At 36.9% G+C, this 20,158-nt stretch overlaps 1 protein-coding gene across 1 annotated transcript; it reads right to left on the reverse strand.

Annotated features, from left to right (window-relative positions):
• Positions 1–1,823: 1,823 nt before the first annotated feature.
• LOC121424415 (tartrate-resistant acid phosphatase type 5-like) lies at positions 1,824–17,812 on the reverse strand. Its single transcript, XM_041620099.1, has 6 exons — positions 17,255–17,812; positions 10,214–10,410; positions 8,004–8,128; positions 5,239–5,427; positions 4,404–4,551; positions 1,824–3,839 (listed from the first exon to the last, which is right to left on the reverse strand). Exons 1-6 carry the CDS (start codon positions 17,556–17,558, stop codon positions 3,591–3,593), a joined length of 1,212 nt encoding a protein of 403 aa, XP_041476033.1. The 5' UTR covers positions 17,559–17,812; the 3' UTR covers positions 1,824–3,590.
• Between the last annotated feature and the right edge of the window lie 2,346 nt (positions 17,813–20,158).

Raw genomic sequence — 20,158 nt, forward strand, 5'->3', positions numbered from 1 at the left:
CTTATGTTATTACATGAAATCATTAATATTTCATTTTTTCATAACATGTGTAAATGATCTGTCTCCATTATGATGAAATAAGTAGCGGCAATAAATAACTAATGCACTTAATCAGTTGTCAATCCAATTGGTTTAGTTCTTGGTAGAAAAAATTGAATAAACCTAACTTCATATAGTAAAATACAAAAGAACAAGTGGGGATATGACATTAGCCCACCTTAATGAATATTCATAAGGACGTGCCTAAAAGTGTTTCACCGGAATAATGCAAATCTTTAATATTCAATAACTCTGTTATTTGTTAGCCGATAATGATCAAATTTTCAGCATTTTGATTTGTGAATTTTACTCTATTTATTGAGATAGAAATATCTCCAGCCTGGACCATCCCTTTAAGCAAAATTGGAAAAATCCATAACGCTCCCTTTTTACTCATCGGTGCATTCTTATGAGTTGTTATGATCAATAAAAGTAAACACAAGTACAATTTGATTATCTTTAACAGAGACTTTATTTACAATGTGTTATAGAGGAAATTATTGAGCATCACTAATGACGGTAAACTTTCCATTAAAAAATATTGTCAAGCTATTTAGCTTGACGATGTTGACAAGGGTATGAAATTCGAATCACTTTACTTACATTAGATAAGTTTTGATTACAGTTGAAGATAAATAAAATCATAGAAAAATATAAGGTTATGAGTATAGATTGGAGTCAATAAAGCAAGGGGAAGAGAGAGAGAGAGACATAAAGGGAGATATTGGGAAGAATGTATTTGCTATTGACATGATTGAATTCAAACAAAATATAGAAACTATAATAATATTAATAATAGTAATAACCAAATTTCTAATGCGCACATATATATATCCAGTGCAAGGAATGCTCAATGCGCCTGACACCTCAATTTAAATTCAACATCAAATTATATTTAATGAATAAAAAAATAAATATGTTTTCTAAATTTCATAATATATGCTTCACCTGTGTTATATTAATATGCCTGAATGCAATCACAATAGGCTCATTTTTAAAATCATAAAAAAGGAGTAGGTATAGTCACCATTCACGTCGTTATCCTTCAGTATAAGCCATACAATATTTTCCTTATCCTCATGATGAGAGGCGTGTTTTTCAGCGTTTTTACTTTGGTGGTATACAAGTTAGACACAAAGTACGCATTCTTCACAAAAAATGCAATCTACAGCAAAATTTTAAAAGGTGCAATTTTGTACAAATTTGAGGTAAATAATAATTGTCAACGCGAAACTTGAAAGGCGCGCTTCAACACATTTTCTTCGTTCGAGACTTTCATAAAGTCTCCAACGAAGAAAATGTGTTGAAGCGCATCTTTCAAGTTTCGCACGCACCACGAACCGTCCTCTCTGCGCACTTCGATGCGAAAGTTACTTTTGCAGAAAATGCATTTAAAGAAAAAAAAATTAACCAACAATAAGTGCACCTACAAGGAGAGTAAATTATTTACCAGTATCTTCGTTAAAAAAGTTCAGGTTCCAAAATTTCATCCCGTATCTTTATATTTTCTAGAAGTTCATTACTTACGCCACAGTAGGCAACGTAACAGAGAGGACGGTTCGTGGTGCGTGCGACGTTATCTGATTGTCAGTTTGTTGAACTGATTGCCTGTTAGTTGAACTGAAAAACGTCAGTTGAATTCATAAGAATAACATATCTTACTCCTTTTTTTCTTTAAATTTTGCGAAAATTCCACAGTTTGACAGGATGCACAATAATGTACCCTAAAAGTTGCTTCCTCGTGTTGCATTTGAACATTTGCATCTCATTTTTGTTAGTGTGTGCCTGGTGTATATATCCCAAACAGTTCCTTGTGCCATATATTAATAAAATCGTCATGTAAAATCCAAATAGGACGACTCAGTAGCATAATGGGCCAGGATTTTTAAGGGGATCCAAACACTGAGTTTCATCCACTGATCGCACGATTCCCAAACTTACCCTATAGTCATGATAGTGAGGAAAACAGATGCTCAAATAAGGGACATCACCTGTGGTATAAGTTTCATAAATGACTTACAACTGTTTCAACTTTACCACGGTAACAGGGCTCGACAGCCAATCACAAGCTTTCCATGGAAACTACAACAAAGGTAAAGTTTGCTGTAAGTATTTTGTGAAACGGGCCCCTCGACTTGGCATGCTCGGGTGAACTTAAAAAAAATGGCCAGACTTTATAACGAGCCTGCTACCACTAAAAAAACATTATTTCAGCCTTTCTTTTTAAACATATTTTCATTTTCCCCATAATTTAAGAAAAGAAATTATACGCAAGTAGATAAAGCTGATGGGCCTATATGCATTACAAGCTTATGTGTTTTAATTCTCTGAAAGGGATGCATTCTTTGTAGGTTGGGGATTTTATAAAACAAAATCCTATTCACTCTGAAATGAAGCAACTTGTGAAAAGGACAATTTGGGTGCGACTATGGCTTTTGTCACTCTTGACTATTCTCTAGTCGCATTTGACCTAACCAGAGCAAAGTCTTTTCTGCCGAGTCTTTGTAACGATGAAAAGAAACATCTGAAAATGCATAACACAAAATGTCCGAGTCGGCTTGGTGCAACCATCACCTTAGTCATATTGTACTATATTCTTGTCGCATTTTGACTATATCCTAGTCGCAATTGGACAATACTCTAGACATATTTTGACTATATTCTAGTTGCATTTGACCAGAACAAAGTGATTTCTGAGAAGAATTGTGAATTGTGAGTATAGGCCTATATCTGCTGCACACGTACAGTCGACTATCAATCAAGACGTTTTTCCCTGTTTGTTTTAGGGTTTAGAGGTGAATATGCTAATATAGCATAACATAATTATTATTATACTGTATAACCAGTCATAATAACGATGTATTTTATCAATCTGAAATAATATGTTGATGCCATGGTCGCATCACTAAAACTGACTGCAAACCAACCAGTATGACATTTGAAATTAATGTGGCACGCCTGATGCATAATGCAGCGTCGATGCAGGTGGGAGGTTTGCACAGGACGCAATGTAATGCAGCGAAAATGGCGGCTTGGTCATAAGTATAATGGGTTAAGTCACACCAATAAAACCGACTCCAAATTGACCGATGGTACGCCATTCGAATTAACATAATAGCCTTCATCGTTATAGGGTCGGTTTCGTCGATGTACCTGGGGCATGACTGAATCACTTTTAGTCGTTCATCGGTCATCCCAGACGGGCACGCGCCTCGTCACCCGCGCGTTACTCAAGGCGACGCCATCGCTATCTTCATGTTGTCATGGTCGTCTTAAAGTTGTTTAACATTATATGCTGTTGATGCTTCTGGCAATGCTGCTATTATTTCTGTTCCTGATGTCGACGATGACTATGACGAAGGTGAAGACGATGACGGTGGCTAATTTCAACTTTACTTGTCTTCGAGTCCGTGACATCTAGACTAACATCATTGACTTATCCTCCTATAGGCGTTTGAAGTCGTATAATAACAGACATCGTTCGACATCGTACCCGTGCTCAAAGTCAAGTCCCATGCTATACGTGGTCAACGATCATGACGAGGACCTCATTATCTGACCCTCCGTGGTAATATCGTAGCTTTATGTAAATCCCAGACGTCCTTCGCGTCGGTGAATGCGACCGTCAACCGTTCGGCCGTCGCCTCCGCGTAGGCGAAGCCCCCTTTTCGTCGGACGTTGCCCATGTGAAAGTGTTGCCAATCGGCTGGCACAGAAAAGCGATGAGTTCTACCAGGGTCGATTTTAGCTCCAGCACCGCTGATGAAATATTCCACCGGTGACTCTGGCTCGTGGATATGCTGTATGATTGAAAAAATAAAATACTATTAAAATACAGTTTGTCCTTCTCTTATCACTTTCATATAAATGTATATATTTTTTAATCAGATGACATTATCATTACCCCCCCCCCTCCATTCTCCAGTGAAAAGGGCACTCAACTATAATACACAAAGGAATGACAAGAAAGGGAATGGGTAGTAATTGTTAGTTTGAATGCAGAACCTGTTCGACGGTCTACCCCCCCCCCCCAAAAAAAAAAAGGTGATGAAAAAATAGAAAAAAAATATATCTGTATATTTAAAGAAAATAAAAAGGCAGTTTGGAAGAGGGTCATTTGAGTTTTACTTCTAGTATACGAGTCGATAGATGGAGTTTGTTAGGTTTATATGTATATATATATTTTTTAAGTGGTGCTCTCACACGTACATCTTAGTTTCATGATAATTATATAATTTTGATCTATACTTTATGTTCGTCATTACTTTCAACGCATTGTGACCAGTAAAGATTTTGTTATCAACTTGTAAGTTTAATGTAAACGGCGTCTCTACTTTGGAGAGAATGGTCTCTAACATTTTTACCTGTAAACAGTGATCATGGCCCGCAAAGTATGCAGAGACGTTGTACTGTTTGAGAAGTGGTTCCAGCCTGTCTACAAGACACCGAGTTGGGCCATGTGAACCTATCGATCGAACGGGGTAGTGTCCCGCGACTATTACATAACTTGCCCTGTAAGAAACAAATATGTCACGTGTTTCAATGATCATGATGATCTATATCGAATCTTAGTATTGAAGTGGATTGTATGACTAATGCATTTGGCTTTAAATAGAATTAAATGTATATTAAGCTTTAAAATTGAAGGGAGAGGGGACAATCCCACGGAAAAAATTGAGAGAGTGACATTTCCCCCACCCCAATACGATTTTTTTTTGTTTATTTTGTATCAGTGGTTGCGATCACTACTTGGCGCTGGAAAAAATCCTCCCCTATCGATCGCTGCCAATGCCCATCGAGTGGTCTAAGGTGCCTTGGGCCTGGCTATACATGGAAAGTCCGGAGTTCGATCCCCGGCCGCGGCACCTATGCCCGTGAGCAAGGCATTTAATCTACAATGCTCTTTTATCCTGCTTTCAAATAAATGGATTGCTATATTTGGTAACTAGGTGTGCACTTGTTTAAAAAAAAGGAAAAGAAAAAAATATGCATGCTAAGAATTGCTGAGATTTCTGCAAATATTGATATTAGACCCCGTTCCCAAAATGAAACATACATAGATAAATTAATAAATTAGTATTCTTAATGAATGAATAAGTAAAAGAATGGACAAATAAATAAACAAACAAACAAATAAATAAGTAAGTAAATAAATAAATGAATAAATAGATAAATAAATAAATAAATAAATACTCTTACTCTTTTGTTAGATTAAGTTGATGTTCTAACCAGCTCCACTGTTCCTCGGCTGCTGTGATATTCCAAGGGCCCGTAGGGGGCGCCCCCATACCACAGAGAAGCATGGTATCAATAGCCACCAAGAAGAGCCGAGCATCAGGGTCGCCTGGGATACGGAACTCTTTGGTGTAGTACAAGCTTGGAAAATGCCTTCAAAGAAAAATATAAAATTAGTTATTTATTTTTCCTTTCCACCGAAAAATATTTATCATAATTATGTACAATTGTGAAACGAAAATAAATCAAATCTCAATACAAAATTATGGTTCATGTGAAAAGACTTGGCTTTGGTCTTTATGGCAGTTGGAGATTGACTTGACTTTGATTTAGGCTGAGAGGCACAGTTGTCTTACTGTTGCTTGCCTGATTTTTTCTTTCTTTTCTTTTATCCGTCAAAGTTGGCATCCGACCGTGGCGAGTTTTCGCCACCACAACGCAACCTGGAACGTTGAGAATCTAATGAAATATTCTCGTCCGACGGCTTAATTCTGACGTCATTGTCGATAACTGGTGAATCGTGCTAAAATGATATTCGGAGCTAACGAAAATGGCAAATTATGTCATTTTTCAGAGTCCTAGACGACACCGCTGTTTTGATTCACCGTTTTTCGACAAAGGCTGCTTTGTCAAGAAGGCCATTTGACAATAGATTCTCTCCAGAAAGTGTTTGCGTAGTAGTTGCAAAAACTCCCTATGAACAACACGACAAACACTGATGTACTAAATAGGGTTCCTTTGGGCCATGACACCCCCCCGAAAAAGTTCCACGATCAAGGAAAAAGAAAGAAGCCGAAAGGAAAGTCTATCACAAAGTTAGATTTTTAATTTCTAAAGGTAAATTGTTTGCTCGCTCGGGACTTTTAAGATAATTATGTTGCCACGCGCGCCATGTTCCCAAAAGTTTTGCCCCCTCAAAGTTTTTGTTCGGCTCATTGCGCCACTGACATCTCCACAGCCAATCAAAATTAAGAAAAGTTGTCGAATAGTGGAAGAGCCGTGGTGTAGTGGTTCTGACTCTCGCCTTGTAAACAGAGGGTCGTGTGTTCGAATGCCACCGCGGTCTAGCGTCCTTTGGCAAGGCGTTAATCCACACTTTGCCACTCTCGACCCAGGTGCTAAATGGGTACCCGGTAGGATGCGAAAGATATTGTATGTTTGATTTTGCCAGCGCCATAATAAGGCTGCAATGAATGCAAGGAATGCTCCCCAGGGAGTGGAAATTGTGCACTTTTCGTGCGGGATTGAAATGAATCCAATGACCGGGGTAATAATATGCTGTAACGCGCTTTGAGCCATTCTGGGAAAAGCGCTTTATAAAAATTGGCTATTATTATTATTATTATTATTATTTGAATCTGATAACTTGTCAAACTTCAAAATGTAAATGAAGTGCTCTCTAGATTTTTGTCCTACACCATGAACACCGCAACATCTAAAATGTTTAAATGTTTGCTCAAATATCTTTTCTAAACATTATTCTTAATTGTTCGAATTGGGATGGTCTCCCCTTTAATTTGCATCTTTAAGACAATCAACCAAATTATCTTAGATTAGTTCGTCAAAAGAGTATGAAGAGTATTAAAGCTATCTGATTTTTTTTTAATAACAAGAACGTGGTAAATATTCATTTTACTTCTTATTTCTTCCGTTAATTGCACAATTTTTTTTTAAATATCTTGATATCCTTTCCAGTCAAATGCAATTTGTTTCAGATTGTTGACAATATCATTTATTTGTTCAGTGTTATCTATCAGTGTTTTGCTGACGACGTTTATCACGAGCAGACAATTTTTATATCAGCGAGCAGCTATATACATAATGATTGTGCATGCCTCAAAAACGTTGAATATCAAAACAAAACTATGAATTATGTTTTCAGAATAAATGGATGTCGCGCACTTCATTGTCTCAATAAAAAAAATGTTTTACTTATACCACCTGCACTTTTAAACGAAAGTACACTGACCTTAACTGTGTTATGAATCGAAGGATAGGAGCAAATTATGCCAAGTCGCATCAATGGAAGTATGGAACCAATTCCAAAACGATCAAGGCTATTACGTTATGTCGAATGTCATACCATCGGTCGGTTTGGAGTCGGTTCCTTTTGTACCCTGGCGGATCCAGGGGGGGGGGCACAGCCGACCTGTGCCCCCCTTTTGAGAGGCACAATTAAAATTTGTAATGTAAAAATGCCGTTAAAACAGAAGTGTGCCACCCCCCCCCCTTGAAAGTGAAAACTTTTTTTTTTTGCTTGTCAATAATTTCGCGTGGACGAAATGTCTTACTTTCTTCTTTTTTTTCTCGGGAAAATGTGCCCCCCCCCTTGGAAAATGCTGGATCCGCCTCTGCTTTGGTATGACTGTAGCATAACATTGAACATGAATCTGTCGAGTCGGGGATCTCAAAATGTCACATAAGCACTACTCATAATCGGATGTTGATGCAAGGTTATCACTTCGAATTGTTACCGGGCTATTTTAGTACTTTCTGCGCTTTTGGAGTGATAACTATTGTTTGTTTATATATTCGTCAAAAGAAAATATGATTGGCCCCACCCCGATCCTGGATCAGCCCCTGATTAGTAGCGAGCAATTATCAATTTTTTCGCTACAAAACAAACACTAATGTGGACAAGTACAGTGAAACATAAAATTACACATCCAATGTATAATATATAAATAAATATAATGAAGAGAGAAATTTGCTGCAATTAAGTAACTGACCATCTTGGAGATATTTTGGAGTATTCTATCTGTGCCGTGATGTTGCCCTCCCAGTCGTGATTACCTGGTACGATATACCAAGGAACCTGCAACGATTCGGCCGCATAAACGTCTTCAAACGTTTGCTGCCAAGAAATGAAACACAAAACAAAATAAAGAAAATTTATCCTTGAAGAATAAGTCCACCCCAACAAAAACTTGATTTGAATAAAAAGAGAAAATTCAACAAGCATAACACTGAAAATTTCATCAAAATCGGATGTAAAATAAGAAAGTTATGACATTTTAAAGTTTCGCTTCATTTCACAAAACAGTTATATGAACGAGCCAGTTACATCAAAATGAGAGAGTCGATGATGTCACTCACTATTTCTTTTGTTTTTTATTGTTTGAAATATTTTGATTTTCTCGTCATTGTCATGTGAAATGAAGTTTCATTCCTCCCTGAATACGTGGAATTCCATTATTTTAACATTTTGTGCTTCAGGCAAGGAGGGGGTCCTAATCATCAAATTCGTAAAAATTGAAATATTGTATAATTCAAACAATAAAAAACAAAGAAATAGTGAGTGAGTGACATCATCCACTCTCTCATTTGGATGTAACTGGCTCGTTCATATAACTATTTTGTTAAAAATAAGCGAAACTTTGAAATGTCATAACTTTCTTATTTTACATCAGATTTTGATGAAATCTTCAGCAATGTGCTTGTCTGATTTTTCTCTATTGATTCAAATCAACATTTTTCTGAGGTGGACTTGACATTTAAAATAAAAGTTCCCACAGCAGTCTCGAGAACACCTAATCTTATCATATTGCGTAATCTTACAGGAAGTTGGTATTTGGCGTATGGAATCTTACAAATTTCCGTAAATAAAACACCACTTTCCCCTTTTTAAACAGACCTATTCTGTTAAATTGCAGAAAATTTCCTGTTTTATGAATTTACAGAATGATTCTGTTAATTGCTTTCTGCAAAATCTTCTTTTTTTATTTTGTAAAATCACTGGGTTTTTAACAGTGCAGACTGTTTAATCAAGTTTATCGAAAGAAAAAAGGCAAATTGAAAATGCTTGATAGCTTATAATGCATAGTTTGTTTCATCAGAAAGGGATATTTTCTTAATTAGTTTTTTTATCCGATATTATTTTTTTCAAGCATTCTGCTTTTGATGACAATCCCTCCCCAGCAAAATATGTATGCAATTTCAGGGGCCTCGGAAGCCCCCCCCCCCCCACTTTCTTTCCAAAACCGTGTAAAAAACGTAAAATTACTGTATGATTGTGTGATTTTGTGCATGGCCAGCCCCCCCCCCCCCCCCCTTGAAAACCGTTCCGCGGCCCCTGAATTTGGTAGATCATTTTTGTCTAGAATTTATAGCAATCTTAGTACATGTATATGATTCATGTCCCATAGGAAATCCCCATGTTAGTGTTTGTAAAGTATCATATGAATGACATGAAGAAGAAAACAATGAAATTAATCATAACACGGGTTCTGAACCTTCCAATTATTTATCTTATTCCCAGGCATTCTTCCCGGTACCATGTCATTATAAAAATGTAGCGTTTAAGATCCTGGTTATCTGATACAGAGTTTTTGACATTGATTAAAATGTTTGGAAACAAATGATATTGAACTTGTAGATGTCTCTTACACTGAAAGTCACTTCTACCCAAAAATTTTCTTATGCTATCAAACTTTTAAGGAAATTTGCCGTAATGGCAACTACCTGTCATTGGCTGTTTAACACTGTTACCATAGTAGTGACCATAAAGGCAAAGATACAACAATTATAAGGCCTGTATTCTGAACTCGGGTTTAAATTAAACCTTGGTTTAAAGTTGTGGTTTAACTATGGAGAGCCAATTGGGGCACAAATCCCTAACAGTACACATCCAATTTATTAACTCATTTGACACACAAAATTGTCCATAATTGTCTGTGAATGATGTCCGGAGCCTATATCCCATAACTTTAGTACAGAGTTAGACCGTGGTCTACATGGTCTAAGTTAAACCTGGCCAAGCTATCAATCTCCCTAACATGGTTTTGCTCTAAAATAGTTGCCCATCTTTGATTCGGTTGTCGAACATGAAATACGGTACGCTAAACTCTTGATCAGACGAGTTTTTGTTCTAAAACCACCAGTTATATCATATTAAACTCATCGGTATTGGTATTGACCCGATTATCGAATAGCAACCTACCCGAAATCTCGGATCGTGGACGTGTTTAACTCCGTGTTCGTAGAAATTGTCGCCGAGCTCGACGATGAAGTCTGCTTTGAAGTTTTCCGCGACATTGCCCGCAGCCCAGGCCACGTCCACTTGATCGTCAGTGGTATAAGGATGTTCGGCCATGCCTCCTATGTCACCCATGACCAAGAAACGAATTTCGGAACCAACTGGACGGATAAAAGAAAAAAATATGTTGACTTTAGTTTAATTCAAATAGTAGAAAGAAACAAATTTTATGTGTGATTCACACAAAAAACATTTACAATTCTGTATTTCCTTGATTATATAGACTCTCAAAGATTGTTAAGATATGGACCTACACTGCAAAAACACTGGTGTTGATTTAACACCATCCCGGAATCTGTATATATCCACACCATAGAAGTGTTAAACAACACCAGGTATTTTTTTGGTCTAACACCAGATAGGTGTTTATATTACAACGCCAATTAGTATTAAAGCAACGTCGGTTCGATTCCTATCTGGTGTTGTTTCAATACTTCTCTGGTATGGACATATATAGATTCCGGGATGGTGTTAAATCAACACCGGAAATTTTGCAGTATATATATATATATATATATATATATATATATATATATATATATATCTACCGATTGTTGCTTGAATAAAACCCCTTCTTACACTGTGAAAAAAAAGAGTAAATTTACGTTGGTCATTTTTTGTTGGGTAATATATACGTTGGTTATTGTTTTGTTGGGCATTATGTGCCCAATACTTAGGCAAATTTTTACTCTGCCGCTGCCAAAATACAGATGTCCAATTGTTGGGCTAGTAATTGCCCTGCTGAGTGGTAAATGTTGCGAAACTTTACGATCACGAGTTGCGCTTGCAGCATGCTATATACACACGGTCGATAAGATATGGAGGAGCTTCTAGATGACTGGGGGCTGGGGAGCCTCGCTGAATCTTTCATAGATGAGTTGCTTAAACGTTTTTTTAATTTTTTTATTTTGGACTTTACGTTAAGCATAATTTGTAAGGAATTTGTCAGAATAGGCCTACATACATGACATATATCTGACGCTGTTTTGTTTTTGCTTCACTCACTTGAGATATGCACTTGCACTTGTATGCAGCGTTATTGTGCATGCAAAGCACTTTCGGATAAGGTCTCCGGATCGACATCAAAACCCCAGTCAAGTAATAGTTAGTAATGACCATTTGTTGTGTAAAGCAAATGAAAAATGCCCAACAAATAGTATTATTGATTGCAGGGAGGGATCATAATAACTCAACAACTTAGTAAAATTATGCCATTTTTCTTGGTGATTATTAAAGGCCTTGCCCAGATGTTGGGTTAATAACTTTATTAAAAAGTTGGGCAAATTAATGTCCCCCAAAATGTAGTTCAAAATATTACCCAACAGTTGGGCACATTAATGCCCCAACAACGTTGGGTAAAATATTGCCCAGTAGTTGGTAGGGTTGACTATCGGCCCAACGTTGGGCAAAATATTGGGTAAAATATTGCCCAATTTTTTCACAGTGTAGTTTACACATAATTTTCGTTTAACTACCCGCCAGTAGGATTAAAGGCCAATTATTAGTCAACACAAAAATATGTTGATTTTAATAAATAATGAGAAGTGTAACAAGCGTATTATGATATTGAAGATGTAGTCAATATTAAATGTTAACCTAATATTTGTTATTCTGAGAATGTTAATTATGTGCTGCACTCAACCCAGGTGAGGTAAATGGGTACCGGTAGGAAGTAATTCCTTAAAAAGCTGTGTGCGCTATGAACGCCTAGCTTAGCCGGGTAATATAGGAGCGCCTTGAGCACCTAACAAGGTGGATATGTGCGCAATATAAATACCCTATATTATTATTTGTAGATATGAAGTAGAAAATCCAAGAATATCCAAAGGAGATCAACTATTCATTCATGATTTGTAATCCGAAAACGAATGCTATTTTAAGAGCTATTCTTATTGATATCATTATGAGTACATTTATTGAACATGCTTAATATAATCCCAAACTTAAGATAATGGATGATTCAGATACTTTTCAAGCATCTGTATAAGTTATGATTTATGGTCGAATTTCTATCTATCTAATATCAATGAAACCATTATATAAACTACAAATGCGCAACATGTATTGTACATAGGCACTGCACACAGACATCATATAAAATAGCATTCGTTCAGTAGAAAAAAATTATTTAAACAATTGCTATTGATTCCAACACTTTTTGCTTGTAATCAATTGTATATATTTTCGAGAAATGATTCTACAACATTTGGGTTTTTCTTATATCTGTTATCTGCCATTACGTTACTGATAAATAGTACGTAAATTTCTCGGTAACGGTAGTATCCTACGAGAGAAGAAACAAACAATTAGCAGTAGCCCGAAATCAGGGCCTCATTATAGTATAATGTAAGGACAATTTTACGATATTGTTGTTTATTTGTTCATCTTTTTTTATCTAAAAAAAACATGTGATGCGATTTGCCAGTAGTTACTGATAGCATGTAAATTTCTCGGTAAATTGTAGCTCTTCAAGAAAAAAAAAGTAACTTGTCCTAATTAGTTACGTAAGGGAATTCGTCTGATTTCTTTGTTTATTTGATCACCTTTTCTTCTTTATCGATCAAAAACAGATCGATATTGACACGAGACCGGGATTATACTGTATTATCATTAAGTTGAGATACAGACTGACAAGATAGTATCGTTGCATAAATTATTACAACGGTTATAGTCTGTTCACTCCACGTATATGAAACACTGTCGTGATTGGAAAAAACGCAGTTTTAATTAATTTTGTTTGAGTCCGTCACCCATCAACTACCATTTAAATAAAGTTTAATATTTTCAAAAAGTTTTTAACAAGTTGCTTTAAAAGGTTAAACAGTTTCTAACAAGTTTAAACAATCGTTAATTTTTTTAAACTTGTTGTTAGCGTGACGGGCTTTAACAACATGCATTATTTACATTATTTTGAATGATTGTGATTGTACCCAAGGACCTGTTATATCATAGACATCACATACCTAACAACTAAATAAAAAAATAAGATTAATGATATTCACCCTCATAGGTAGAAAATTAATTCGTTTAATTTGGAGTAGAGGGGGCACAGTTCCTGCGTATAATTACACGATTAAGTAAGCAATTAAATCAACTTTACTTTTGTAATTAGCGGTGATTTGATAGGCATGAAACTTTCTTTTGCATCGATTCAAACAGAGGTTATGTAATCATGGTAATGAACGTAGCATGGAGGAGGCGCTGGTGCATTTTGAGGGGCGCAAGAGAAAGAAATCGCCCCTCCCCTCTCTCTCTCTCTCTCCTTCTCTGTCGATGGAAAATAGTGATTGCCCCTTTCAACATCACTCATTCTTCTGTTTGCTTTATTCTTTTGGATAATTTTTTCACTCTTTCTCTTTTTTTTTTGTTTAGGATCCTACTCTTTTCTTCAAATGTTAATTGTCTATATTCATTTTTTTTTAATTATCATTTGGAAAGGCATGCATGTAGATAATGAGAGAGCGGGTCGTCCCTGCATTTTCTTTTCAATTGTTCTTCCATCTCTTCTCTCTCCCCTCTCCCTTCTCCCCCTCTGTCTCTCTATCTGTATATATATCTTTATATCCATCTTATACACTCCGCACCCATAGATAGCCTCTTCACATCATACAGGTGCATAATGATAAAATTGATATCATATTTTTAATTTCTCGTAAGACAGGTGTGTCGAAAGGATTGTGTTGCTTGACTTCACGTCACGTGCCCAGTTGGAAACCAATGGTATTGAGTTAATGTGCTAATCATTTTCTTAATCATAATCATTGCCATCATTATCATCTTCTTATCCTTTAAATATTATTCCCTTTCTTTCTTTCTTTCTTTCTTTCTTTCTTTCTTTCTTTCTTTCTTTCTTTCTTTCTTGCTTTCTTTCTTGCTTTCTTTCTTTCTTTCTTTCTTTCTTTCTTTCTTTCTTGCTTTCTTTCTTTCTTTCTTCATCTTTTTTAAACTAAAGGAAAAATCAAAGACACATCATGATATCAAATAGGCCTAACTCTTGTTTATCCAGGGGTAGCCATTTTCTCCCCCTCCTACTCATCCTAATAATAAGAGATCCTGGCGGATCCAGGGGGCATAGCCGGCCCGTGTCCCCACCCCCCCCCTTTGAGAGGCACAATAAAAAATTTTAATATAAAAACATGCTGTTATAACACAATTAAGTGCCCTCCACCATTTTTTTTTTGCTTGTCAAATTTTCCTCGGGAAAATGTGCCCCCCTTTGGAAAATCCTGGATCCGCCCCTGATATGAGATATAACAATTTTCCCTCCCTATCAATAAATTGTGACAACTTCTCACTCTGATATCCGTAAAGACCATTTTGCCAGGCGCAAATCCAGGGGGCAGAGGCACGTACCTCCTTGCCCCCCCCATGTGACCGAAATTTCAATACAAATAGTAACCTGCAGTATAACCTCTCCCCTGCTTCAAGAAGTTAGGATGAAAATATATGAGTTTTTATAGTGAAGACGGGGGGGGGCTAGGGGTGTAATTATTTTTTTTTTGGGGGGGTTGCTTAGAAAAAATGGTCCGAAATGTAAGCTCTATAATATCTCAATATTTCTTCTTCTGCTTGTCAAAATAGATATTTCGCAACTCTCTTTTTCGCAACACCGTCATCGTCTTATTCGCTGTGGAATGCATTGATTTTTAACCGTCGAACTATATAAATACCCCCCCCCTCTGCCGCGTCAGGGTATGAACATAGTGAAAAGGAAACGACTCTCTATTTCTTGTTCCCTCAAACACACCCCAAACAAAACACGTGTGATTCGTCGCGAAATGAAATATATATCAAGGATATATATGTTCGGAATTAGTCTAGGATAACCTTGTGGCATATCAGAACGCTGGAACAATGACAAATTATCTTGTCAATAAACAATTGAAGGGGTTTAAATATGATAGTAAATACATCGGCGCACGTGTAATGAGAGTCTACGTATGGAAGTAAAGGGATTGGGGAGCCAGCGCCGGGGGGGGGGGTGGTTGTGGGGCGGAGAATAGGACTGATTGTTGTATGTTGGAATTTCCTTAGGGAAAAAGTGTCCCAGGTTTGCTAATTTTGTTGTGGCCGGGGATTTTTTTTAAATAATTCTTCCACAAAAAAAATCGTTTGGCAGCAGTATTCCTTGTCCTCACATTAGGCCTACGTGATAATGGTGGGGTTTTAGGGGGTTCGATTTTTCTTAGTTTTCTTGTGCTTTTTGTACAGCCACATCAACGGAACCGACTCCAGACCGACAAAGGCTATTCCGCTATTACCTATGGCATACCATTTGTCGGTTTCCAGTCTATTTCGTTTGAATGACTACACTCTAAAAAGAAGAGCAAAGAAATTTACCAAATATTGGGTAAATTAAAGGGAACAAGCATGTTTGCTGAGTACTTCCCCCAATAATTTTGGCAAAATGCAAGCTTAAAGGGTAAATTTCACCGCAACATTGCGTAAAGTTTGCTAATTATTTGGTATCATTTTACCCAGCAAACATACATGCTCCCATTTTACCCAATATTCGGTAAACTTTTTTAGAGTGTACACAGTGAAAAAAAAATATACAACGCTGTTTACTATATGAACCTTACAGTAATTGTTTAAACAGTTTAAACAAGTGTTTAAATCTTAAGCAACAAAGTTTAATTTTCAATATCTAATCTTCAATAAATTAAACATGATTGTTTAAACGGTTTAACAAATACTGTAGGTTCATATAGCAAACAACGTTGTAGAAAATCTTAAACAGCATTTTTAGAGTGTAGAGCATAAATTAAATGAGGTAGGCGCATAGCCCCCGTGCCCCATGGTATGGCTATCGTAGAGTTTATATTGACACCGTTATTGACCCAGTGATAAAAGGCTCCCGATAAATAATCACTATTGTCTGAATGGATAGCAGTGACATAATAATCATTGTACGTTAAATCAAATACCGTAAATGACATTGTACCGTTGAAAGACAATGATATATTCGCTGATAGTAAACAAATTCGCCCTTGGTACTCATTTCATTCAACATCGCATTGTTGTATATATTTTAGTTCAATTCATTCGTCCGGTAGTGGCTGTAAGCAGTTGATAAAACTATCTAATATGATTATATTTGTATGAAAGAAATATGATTCAAACATCGCGTTTTCCTCATGACGTTTAAAGGTTGACTTTTTGGAAGGATGTACACCTTTAATGTTTCTTTTTAAAAGTATTAATTAACCTTACAGAATATACAATGGAACACTTAATCAGCAAATGCTGTTTCAAAGATATCCATTATGAGACCACCGACGGTGTGCATCTCTTCAACGCCATCACCACCACCACCGTCATCATCGTCACCACCATTGTCGTCATCATCATTATAGTCATCATCATTATAGTCATCATCATTATCGTCCTTATCAACGTAATCATCATCATCATAATCATCATCATCCTCACCATCACCATCATCATCATCATCACCATCATTATCATCATCACCATCATCACCCTCCTCCTCACCATCGTCACCATCATCATTATCATCGTCATCGCATTCGTCGTCATATTTGTTGTCACCGTGCGTATACAGGTTACTAATTATTGAAGTAAAAAGAATCCATTGGAATACCTGATAACAGGTGTTATGAGAAACTTATCACCTTCTCATATTATTAAAACTCTTCAAGGTATTCAAAAAAAAACCGAGCAGGATTAAGGGGGGGGGAGAAGTATAAAGTGGTTAAAACTTAAAACCATCTTTGGTTGAAGTGACACTCTTCTCTAAATCTAAGATTTGGGGAGATTCGGGGACTATATATGCGGGCATACATGGTTCCTTCGAAGTAAGACATATCCAAGAATGACCATTTGCACAAAATGAGAAAATAAGCTCATCATAATGTACTAAATTCTAGATAATTATGTAAATATTGAGTTTATGAATAATTTTTATTTTGAATTACAGCTTACCTGGATCAGAATACCACTGAGGAGGCTTGGTGACGGGAAACCTTGCCCGAGCTGCCGCGGTGGGAGCCGGGCTGGCTCGCACTGGCTCCGCCAATCCCCCTGCTATTTCCTCCTCCACATTTGTATCCACTGAGAAACTCGGGACGCATCCATTGCAAATACGGAGAAGAAAACAACTACTGAAAATCCAAGAAAACATCACAGCCCTGAAATTGCTCTGAGATCGACGATGATGATGATGGTGATGTCGGAAGGAAGGTGTTGACGATGACGATAAATTCCTGATGACGTTTTGCAGATACATGTTGAAGATGAAAACGTGACGTAATACCGATGAATCTCTCAGAATATTGATTACAAATTTTGCACTTGAATTGACGATATTAATGATATTCAGACGGTTAGTTGTGAAAAATGGAAGCAATCACTGTAAAAAGTAGGTTATTTTTTGGATGATGATGGGCCGAGATGTTAACTTGGAATGACGCAGGCGACCGGCTGCAGACGATTCAACCCTGGTGGCTGAATGAAAATTTTTCGTCGTGGCGCGCGGTTTTATACTACGCTCCCTTAACTCGTCTGTCTTGCGGACTCGCGTGCCGCGCTGGTAACTTATTGAGGGGCGGAGGGGGTATATAGGAGGGGGGGGGGTAACAACGAATCTCTTCCCCTATGCAATTAAACTTACGAACTATTGCAGACCTTAAATATCGTTTTCTTCATATTTAAGTTCATGGCTCCTTTTCATCCTTGAAGTCCTTGGACCCTGTTTCATAAAACAGTTACAACTGTTGTAGCTTTGTCATTATGGCAACTACCATGGTAACAGGGCTCTGCAGCCAATCAAAATCGAGTTTACCATGGTAGTTGTCATAATGGCAAAGTTAAAACAGTTATAACCCTTTATAAAACGGGCCCCTGAGGGGGGGGGGTTCTGGCATCTCTCGGAGTTACATGATCTATTTCTAAGGGCATGCATACTTTGCAGTTTTAAGGTTTCATCTTAACATTACACTGACAAAGTTCTAGTTATAAAAGACATCATGCGTTGTTGTAAGAGGATCGCACACTCATCTGTTTTGAAAGTTACTCCTTGAATGTAAAACAATATAGTGTCGATAAACAAAGAAAATGTGTTTTGGGGGTTTAACTAACATCATGCATTAATCAAACACTGATACAAAATGCTTGGAGCTGTCATCTCACAATGCAGGCTGGTGAAGTGTCACACCATTTTATGCTTTTGGCAGTTTGGAGTGGAAATAAAATGATTTTATTATATACGTCTTGTCGCCCATTTTTACTAAGTTGCCAAATTACTTCAGTATTGTATTTGGAAATCAAAATGTATCTCCATGCATGGGAATAATTACAACTCGAATTTGGCAAGTTCGTCAATTATACAAAGGAAGGAAGGACGGACTGAGTGACAGTTTGTGATGATTTAAATGTTTTAGGTCACAATCAATATGATACCATTTGAAATAGTGACGATACCAGATGCGTTGAAAGCGTGAATGTCTCAAGGCTACACACACGGAATATATAGTGACAGGTGATCAATTTCTGAAAAGTAGCACACGTTAGCATGAATAATGTATTGACAGAGTATAGTCAGATGAGAACACATTTCCCCTAAAAAAATTAGAAGTATATAGTGATGCAATTACACATACAAGAACGATTGAAATTAAGAAATTAATCAGACGAGGTAGCCCTTCAAAGATTCGTAAATAAATGAACGAAACAGATAAATAAATACAAATGAAAGTAGCAAATTAAAAATAGTAAAAATGAAGGAGTAAATTTATATAAAAAAATAGATGAAAATATAAGCCTCCCCTCTTTTTTGTATCGCCGTGATATTGTAATACAATTTTGTCCTAATTATCGAGACATACGCTACACCACGAATGAACGTCGATCTCTTTCCGACATATCACCTTGCTGGCCCTCATCCCTTCGTGATAACAAATAAACGTCTTCATGGTCATCCTCATATTTTACATGACGAACTAGCGCCCATCGTAACGAAATTAATTACATCCCTTAAATAGCCTCTCACAATTCTGTCTTTTTCGGCAATGTCATAATCTACTTGACTGAAAGAAACAGTTGTAAGTATAGTCTCAAGTAGGTTATAATTACACTTGACTATTTGAGTTTACCTTTGCGTTTTTAAAGTGATAAGATAACTTCTTATCCAGGGGTGAATGAAACGCTTTAAGGTGATTTTGTGATGCGTCGTTTTTTGGTGAAAAAAAGTTCGTCATCTTCGAGCTAGTCTTGACGCGCAGGTTTATTTTGCACATGGAAAATAATTATGAAGATTTGTTTTAGATTTAATTGATGCCCTCCGTGGTATTAATCTTCAGGGCCCTCAACGGAAACAGTTTGTATGACTGATCAAGTGGAACGCCTCTGGCAGTCTCGCCTGCATTACACTTTTGAATAAAGCAGCAGTACTGACTTGAAAACAACTATTGAATAATTATTCACAAAAAATAAACAAAATTCATATGATAATAAAATAATGTGTTCATTGACCCTAAATGACCTTTGACCTTGATCATGTGACCCAAGACGTTTGCAAGACGATCAGTGATACCTGATCACCATTACGTTCTCATTCATGAACTGTCAAATATATTCAATACACTCAACAAGGGCAAAGTTCATTGACCTTAAATGACCTTTGACATTGGTCATGTGACCTAAACCTCATGCATTATGTTCACTGATACTTGATTGCCCAAAGTTTCATGAACTAGATCCATGTACTTTAAAAGTTATGATGGCATTTCAAAACGTAACCTTAGTTAAGATTTCAGCATTGACGACGCCGCCGTCACCGTCGCCGTCGGAAAAGCGGGGCCAATAGTCTCGCTCTGCTATGCAGGCGAG

Source organism: Lytechinus variegatus, chromosome 11 (genome assembly GCF_018143015.1).
Source record: "Lytechinus variegatus isolate NC3 chromosome 11, Lvar_3.0, whole genome shotgun sequence".
In the NCBI taxonomy this organism is placed as follows: Eukaryota; Metazoa; Echinodermata; class Echinoidea; order Temnopleuroida; family Toxopneustidae; genus Lytechinus; species Lytechinus variegatus.